At 48.5% G+C, this 8,516-nt stretch overlaps 1 protein-coding gene across 1 annotated transcript; it reads right to left on the bottom strand.

Annotated features, from left to right (window-relative positions):
• Positions 1-3,599: 3,599 nt before the first annotated feature.
• Positions 3,600-7,526, bottom strand: LOC133898894 (probable GTP diphosphokinase RSH2, chloroplastic). The gene is made up of 6 exons (XM_062339702.1): positions 6,406-7,526; positions 6,105-6,290; positions 4,865-5,325; positions 4,594-4,752; positions 4,169-4,520; positions 3,600-4,060 (listed from the first exon to the last, which is right to left on the bottom strand). Exons 1-6 carry the CDS (start codon positions 7,084-7,086, stop codon positions 3,776-3,778), a joined length of 2,124 nt encoding a protein of 707 aa, XP_062195686.1. The 5' UTR covers positions 7,087-7,526; the 3' UTR covers positions 3,600-3,775.
• Between the last annotated feature and the right edge of the window lie 990 nt (positions 7,527-8,516).

The following is an 8,516-nucleotide window of genomic DNA, read 5'->3' as shown; positions in this document are numbered from 1 at the left end:
CGCCCACTGGCATCCTCCAGCGATAGCGTGGCGAGGTCCGCCGTCACTTGGATCGCCACGGCCACCTGCCGGAGCGACTTGGGGACAACGCGCAGGAGCTTCTCCACCACCCTCCGCGGCGGGATCGTCTCCCCCACCGTCTCCAACGCCGCGACGATGTTCTGTAGCCGGAGCGTGAAGTCGTCCACGCCCTCGCCGTCGTTGAAGCGGATGTTCTCGAATTGCCGGAGAAGACGCTGCGCCTCCGTCTTCTGTACTTGGTCGCTGCCGACGCGCCGATCCTTCACCGCGTTCCACGCCTCCAACGCGGTCGCCTTCGCTGCCAGCGACGCCACCATCTCCGACGGCACGGCGCTCGTGATGGCGTCGAGCGCCATGCGGTCCTCCTGCAGTGACACGCCGCCGGGCTCGATCGCGTCCCACAGGTTGCGGGCCTGCATCTTCACCTTCATGACCAACGACCACTGCGTGTAGTTGGTCTTGGTCAGCATGGGCCAGTTCGCCGGCCCGCTGTACTCCCGAACGACGCGTAGCACCTCCCCCTTGTCGCTGCTCCCGGCGCCGTCGCCGCCCTTGCCGCCAAACGGCTTCTTCGGGGAGCCTGGAGGAGTCTTCTCGCCGTCGCCCGCCATGGACACAAAGCCCTGATACCAAATGTTGGAAACGAGCCCTCAGTTCTCTCTTTCTCTCACGCCGAACAGAGGTAGAAGATGAACAGTGGATATGCAAGAACTTGGCGACGAACGCCCCGGCCGCCACACGGCCTGTATGTTGGCTTGCTATTCAACTTAATGGACTCGAGAGTTGCTACACAAGGATAACATGGCCATATATAGACCCAGCGGCATCACAGCGCCCACACGATCCACCATGGCGAGCTTGACGCGCACGGACGCATCATCTCCGGCATACCCGGTCTCCCCCTGCGTACGAGCCACGAACTCCTCCGCACCACCCGGTCTTCACCTCCACTCGTACACCTGATCGTGATCCTTCCGCTTTTGACGCCTCGGCCAACGACTCGATCATCCCTGCTGCTACAACTCTAACAGCCTGCGCGCGCACCACACACGCGACACGGACACAGACACGCACCACGGCCATGAACACCATGGCGTGGTTTATTCCAACAGTCGCCCGTCACCTCGCGCGCTTGATGCGTGCCCATCACGTGCCCTGCATCGCCTGCTACCCCGCGCCATCGCTCCTGCTGGCGACCAGCCAGAGCATGTCTGCCAGCCGTCGTCGCATGCTCACCGCGCACTCGTCCCGCGCTCTACGTCGTTGTGCGCCGCTTCGCCTGGAACCAGATGGTCGCGCCCGTTCCGGTCGCCGCCATCGCAACCGACGTGACGCCACTGCCCCGCTGGAGAACAACCTTCCGTCCCTACCACCGCCACATCGCTGGAGAACGGACCTCGAGAATCCGTGCGTTGCCCTTACAGCCTCCGTCACCCCTTTCCCCGTCACCGCCGCATGCTCGTTGCGCACATCCAGTCCCAACGACCGTGCTCTCTCCTCGCTAGCTCTCCCTCTCCACCGCCCTGCTCTGATTGTCAAGCGTTGTCGTTGTCATGTGACTCCGCTGCCCCCTGCTGGCGGTGTGGCACAAACCAGACAACATCACCTTACATCGGTCAATGCTTGGTTAGCTCTCCTCTATCTACAATTGTTTTCCTTCTCTTCTTGCCCAATTTGATTGCCTCCCTGTCTAGGATTTCTGACTGTGACTTGATCACATCACTGCTCTGCGTCATCTGCAATCACTGGCACCAAGGCCACACCCGACTCACAGTTTCTATGTATGTCCATCTTGCTCCTCTGAACCATCAGTAGTAGGCTTCCCCGAAGATCCTCTTGCTGTTTTCCCCTTAATCTATGTCCTCTTCTATATGTTACACATTTGTTTTGATTGATGTCCAGCTTCCCTGTTCAAGTGAATATATAATATAGATCAAGGAGAAATACTCATATAATTATGACAGTATGTGTTCCTCCGCTCTGATTTTTTTGTTTGTCCTTTTATGAATAGTAAGTACTTGTGGGATGGTGCAATTGATGACCTCTTAAGAGATCATTTATTTATCGTGTACTTTTGGGACATATTGTAGCCCGCTTTTTCTTGATCTATTAGAAAGGAAATTCAATTTTTAATGAGGAATTTAGTATTAAACATGAACAATTCGTATTTCCGAAAGGCCCAATTGTTACTGGTATCAACATGTATTCGAATCATATCCATTTATTCTTGGCGTTTTTAGAGGCTGAGTTTGTGTTCACTCTGTATTTTACCTCGGCCAGGTTCCTAACTTCCTACCCTGGTTGTAAGTGGACGCAATTATTGTTCATGTTCAAGTGGATGCAATGGTTGATCGATGTCTCGAAGCATTACAATCCCTAACCGTAAGAAGCTGAGGTAATAGCTTTGTATCTTTTATTTATCTCCTGCAATATAAGAATTTCAGCAGGTCTTTACATGCTCAAGATGCTAATTTACCTCTAGAGATCAATCCCAAATTTCGGCTATACATACTATGTGATTTATGGACACTAATCGTAGATGCTCCTTTGAAGAAGATGATCTATCTCTGATTTTTTGTGGGATTTTAGCTTATTGATTGAGCTCTGAGCAACAATTTTAGTTGTAGTGAAGTGCAAGATTCTGAATCGCAAACACTGTTGAGTTTTCCTCCTTAGCTACTTACACCTCACAGGTCAATCATGTACCCTCTGTTATGTCCCTTTTGTTTTTCTGGAATAGAATGTCTGTTCCTTTCATATAATCTATGGAGTAAATATATGATATGCTAAATAGATATACGGTGCTACCTAATATGGATTACGTATTAGTTTTATCCTTATACATTGATACCTATAAAGGTATTTTTAGTTGTATTTTTTGTCGATTTTTTTTAAATAGTAACCTTTGTGACATTTCAAAGACTTGAGTTCATCTATATGAGAGGCATTATTTTGCAATGTAGGTTCAGATTTTTAATTGAAATGTGACATGTCGATTGCTGGTTTGCAGTAGAACAAACCGCAGTGGAAGAAACCAGACTAGCATACATTAGTCTTGAGCTCGGAGAATAAAAAAACTCAGGTTCCCAGTTCCTTTAATGCTTCCATATAATAAACGTGCATATGATTTAGTGTTCTTCGGTATGAAGTAATTGACCTTTTCAGCAATATATGCAATTTTGCATTAGCCATATCTTCTCTTAGTGAGAAGTTTCGTCGGTGCCAAAGCGATTTCTGCATTAGTTTTTTTTAAACTGTTTGAATCTGTCATTGCTAAAAAAAAGGGCTCATTTTCACCGGAAACTATCATCTTCTCCTTTTTCTCTTCCACAATTGTTCTCTTACTTGGTTTCACGCCAGCCTTTGCCCCTCTACGCAGAAATTATGCAGCCACATTGCAATCCAAAACAAGGTACAGATCTATTCTCCATGAGATCTCCCAACATTCACAACTCTACTTGGATTTTATGTTTATCCAACTATACTTTTGTTTCTCTCTGTCAACAATAGTTTATCTATTGACATGTTGTGTTCTCATATCAGTACTCTTAAAAACCCCTGCCAAGTGACCATTCTCCTTCAAAATCATTTCAATTTAAACCGTTAGTATTTTTTCTCATTTTCAATTTTAATTATCAGTTGTTCAATCGTGACTACAATGGCCCCCACACAACACGCGTTGCAAATCTATCTAGTTAGTTTCATATTTACAGGGCATTGTACAACAGGTTAACATAGCATGGTCACGGCGGTGTCAGCTTCTTGGGGTGGTGGCGAGGGCGAACCCACCCCGCTCGTACATGCGCTGGATCTCCTCCCGGTACTCGGTCAGCGACTCATGTGGGAGGGCAGGCGTCAGCTCCACCACGTCGCCCATACAGAGCTTCCGGTTTGGATCGCTTATTGGCTTGTGGTTCACCTTCGGTCGCAGCTCCTCTTTCAATGGGAAGCTATAAGGGCTCCATCTCAGACTATTGGCCCCAACTCGCTCCATTAGATCAACTACAGTCGAGTTTGCGAGGAGCTCTTGGACAGACATCTGAGTTACAGATATAATTTTGTCAGAAACAAAAATGATGACAGTTTTGTTATTGCAGAATTATTTTCGGTAATATAAGTTGGAATGAGATCAGAAGATGAGACCTACCTTATCATGTTCAAGCATGATGACAAATATGGGACCTTCATGGTTACACTGCCGGCTGTAAGAATAGGGGCAATCCTCTGAATGCAGGGGAAAAGGACATTGTGGCCTAATTCCAACAGAGCTGCCTAAAGCTGAGGGCCGCTCTTTGCTCATTGCCTCGCATTGCCATGTGAGCACCCACCTTGCCCATTCCACCATTTGGAGTACAAAGGAGTGCTTGCAACCACCTTCTTTGTATCTCCAGTGAGCGGCAAATCCATATTCTGCCTGTAGATGCATTTCCTTTGTTCGGATCTGGACTTCAAATGGGTGGACACCGTCACACATGACGACGGTATGCAATGATCGATACCTGTAAGTATAGTAAATTAGCAAAGATACCAGTACAGATTTCAAAAAATTGATAAACTTTTTGTTCTATATACCCATTCAGCTTCGGATGCAATATGTAGTCCTTGAATCTTCCAGCAACTTGGGGCCACAGTTCATGGACAATGTCAAGTGCTTGATAACAATCTTTTTCTGTCTCAACGACGAGCCGCAGGCCATGGATGTCATGGACGTCATCCATTGTTAATTTCTTCCTGTAGACATCACAAGAACAGTTAAGAGTAGGTGCTGTGAGCCTGTGAGTGTCAACTGTATAAGCCATTTAACTGAAGTCATTTAATGTAAGCAAAAAGAGCTTTGACATACTTTATCATCTTGGTGTATATACTGTACAAACTCTTGTGCCTCCCAGAAAGATTGTGATATGAAATGCCCTCGTCTCTGAGACCTTTATCCAGTTTATCTAGAGTAGAAGTGAGAAGTGCTTCATCAAAAGATATCACAAGCTTGGAGGAAAGCTCCTTATGCTCCTCTGGATTCAGATGTTTGAAGCAAATATTTTCCAGCTGGTCTTTCCAGGTAGCAATTCCTAATCGGTTGGCCAAAGGCACAAAGATTTCCATAGTCTCTTTAGCAAACCTTTGTTGTTTGACCAAAGGCAAAGCTTCTAGTGTCTTCATGTTGTGCAGACGATCTGCTAGCTTTATCAGAACAGCTCGTGCATCAGCCATTGCAAGAAACATTGTATGCAGGCGATCTGCTTCAACAGTCCTACTTGCAGTATTGTTGTCCCGAGCAAGCTTGCTCAAATGGCTCAACTTCGAGACCTGAACAAATAAATATTAATTCATGAGCTGGTAGCAACACAATTTTGAAATCAAAACTACCAAAAAGATGGTACGGACGATGTATTCATAAAGGAAAACAAGGAAAGACTGCTGTATAAGAATTCATAATTTATGTGACAAGGATAAGATATATAACAGCGATTCAAATTCTGACAAACAGGGATCAGGAAGAGAAAATCCACACTTGAGTCATGTTTTCACATTTCATAGATAATGGAGGCTAAAACAGGCCCCTGGTGTAGTTTTCTGTTTGATTAAAGATGCTGATGAAAAGCTTAGGAGGCTGTACCAAAAACGTACAGGAAATGCTGAGTACATGAAACAGGCAGTGTTTCTCGTATCAGTTCTTGATAATGAGTTTAGAAAGTATGTCCAACTTGTGAGGTTAGAACTTAGAACAAATAATATTAACAAAACAAAGCCTAAAAAATAGGCTAGCTAGTTCGACTTGGTCAGAAACTTCGTCATGGATTGCAACGACTAATAAACAAATTAGTAGCTCGGGATAGAAGCTTCCTAGGTCAAGTCATTAGACTTCGGGCAACTTAGGACTCAGCTTACTTAGTGTAAAGCGATTAATAAGTTAAGCAAAAGGAGCACATGACCGATTGACTTCAGAAATAAAACAGGATAATCTAGATAATTCGAATAATTAGCAGCGGATCCAGCCAAAACCTTCAGTAAACTACTAGTACATGGGAAGTTATCCCAATCCATCTAAAAGAATGACCAAGATCGAGTAAACAAAAGGTGCATACCCCTTCAACAAGATCAGCCACGCCAGCGCCAAACATCCGGAAGATATGATCGTAGTCCATGAACGAATCATCAATTGTGTCATGAAGAAGACCGGCGGAAACTACCGTCGCATTTGCACCAATTTTGGCCAGAAGCACAGCAGTCTCCACACAATGTTGCAAGTATGGATCACCACTCGCCCGCTTCTGATCACACAACCAAAGCACAAAATCCCACAAGAATAAATACAAGATGCCTCGGAAATTAAATCAAGAGTAAATATTAGACTTTCCTGCATCTTCCAGGGGACTGGCATTTTACCTGGCCACGGTGTGCCCGCTCAGCCTCGAAGAAGGCCTTGACAACGAGCTCGTCGTGGAAGATGAGGTGGCGAGCCTGGGCGCCGGCGAGGAGGTCACGAGCGTACGGTTCGCATGACGGTTCCGCCTCGGATAGGTTCTCGTCGAGCTCGAAGGCCAACTCGGCGGCGTCCACACCAGCGGCTGCGGGGACGCCCAGCGGCAGGCTGGCGACCGGCGCGTAGTCAATGCAGGAGCCAAGCGCGTTGCGCACGAAGCTGGAGAAGAGCCGTCCCCGCTCGCGGCCGGCGAGCCAAGAAACCGACGGGCTCCTGGACGCCGGCGAGGAGGCCGGGCTGTGGAACAGCGACACCGGACTGCGATGGAGATAGTCCCGCAGCTTGAACGGCGACGACGACTGGGTGTAGGAGTAACCCCCACCGCCGGCGACCGTCGGCTCATCGGATCTGTCGTGCCACAGCGCGCCGAGCTCCTCGTGCGCCGTGGCGCGCGGAGCAGCGGACGGGGACGAGAAGAGGCAGGACAAGCCGCCGGCGACGGCCGCGTGGCGGTGGGAGCTGCCCGGCGACGGGGACGCCGCGGCCGCGCACGGCGCCGATCCACGTGAGCTCGCTTCGAGCTCCGGCGGCGCGTATACGGCGCCCGGCGGGCTGGTGTACACGACTATCGCCGGCACGGACATGGTCGCCAGGAGCCGAGCAGCCTCTGAACTACCAAATCAAGCCGCTCCCTCCAATCAGCAATTCCGAGCAGAAAACAACCGAAACCGCTGCCGCCTACGAAGCAGACCTAAAATTTGACGTCGAAAATCCGACCTTGGCGACGCCAATTGGACGAGCTCGCAGTCTCAGCTTCCCGGACAAGAGTCGAATCAAGAACCAACTAATCAACCCGCGCTACAGACGAAGCCGCAGCGCGCTGGGGGCAATCGAAGCTGCAGAGCACGAATTCGGCGTCAAGGCTCGACCTTGGCGAGATTAACCCGGCGAATCCGTGGGATTAAGAGGATGAGGGCGAGCACAGGGGGGCGCTTCCTCCTGCGCGTGTTTTTTGTGGGCCGCTGCTTCCGTTGCGTGGTTTGTGAGGTGTGGATTTCGGGTGCGTGAGCAGAAGAATCTGGGGACGGGGGCCTCCACGCCAACAATAGCAGAGCGCTGCGGAATGACGAAACTGCCCCTTTCCACGCTAGAATCTAGCCGGAATTTAGAGCTGGTAAAGATTAAAAATTCTAGAGCTGCTGTGAGTAGATATTTATTTATATATATTTTTTATTTTAAATCAAAAATAAATATTTTAACTATTTTATTTTACACTGTAAAGTCTAAATCCTATATGAATTTAGCGTTATAGCACTGGTAAACAGGATTTACTCTACTCATCGTTTTCCATCTCCTTTCTCGGACTCTTTTTTGGATAAGATCTCCTTCCCTGCACGACATGCTAATCTAATCCGCAGTTTATTCGTAGTGCACAAGGCTGATAAAAGTTATCTGCTTGCGATTAACACTATTTCGAGTAATTATACAATATATGAAATGAAATTTGAGTTCAGATGCAGCACAATTATTGGACATACAATTCAACATGACCAGTTTGCGCGAGACCAGATTGAGCGAATTCTTTTAGCCAACGGAAATAATAAAAACTTGATACTCTTGATAACTTATTTTAAAAATATACAACGCTGATTCCCCACAAAGAAAAAAAAGGCGTGGAAGGCCGTGTGTTTCTGGACACGTGTGTCCAAAAAAAATCCGCGCCCGCGCGTCGATTCGCGTCAGACACGGCGCGACACGCATCGGACACTTGTGGCCACGTCCAAGAATGGGGAGAGGAGGAGGAGGCGGGAGGGGAGAGGAGGCAGTGGCGACGTGGGAGGAGGCGGCTGCAGGGGTGACGGGGGAGGAGGTGGTGGTGGGGGAGTGGAGGACGGCTGCGGGGGCGACGGGGAGGAGGCGGCGGTGGCGGCGATCGGGGAGAGGGAGGAAAGGGCAGCGAAGGGGGCAGAGCGGAGGTGCTCTGAGCTGACACCTTATTGGTTTCGAGGAAGTGAGAAGACTAGAGTGACAATTTATCGGTTCCGAGGTCAATGATATCCCTCGTAAGGACAAC

Source organism: Phragmites australis, chromosome 18, assembly GCF_958298935.1.
Source record: "Phragmites australis chromosome 18, lpPhrAust1.1, whole genome shotgun sequence".
Lineage (NCBI taxonomy): Eukaryota > Viridiplantae > Streptophyta > Magnoliopsida > Poales > Poaceae > Phragmites > Phragmites australis.
Note: the sequence above shows the minus strand (reverse complement) of the source record. Positions and strands in the feature narration are given on the sequence as shown.

Excerpts from the sequence above, each read along its gene's own strand:
- LOC133898894 (XM_062339702.1), bottom strand. The coding sequence starts at position 7,086 with ATGTCCGTGCCGGCGATAGTCGTGTACACCAGCCCGCCGGGCGCCGTA. Across the intron at positions 6,291-6,405 it reads AGCGGGCACACCGTGGCCAG|AAGCGGGCGAGTGGTGATCC; the intron begins GTAAAATGCCAG and ends TTGTGTGATCAG. Across the intron at positions 4,521-4,593 it reads TTGCATCCGAAGCTGAATGG|GTATCGATCATTGCATACCG; the intron begins GTATATAGAACA and ends CTATACTTACAG.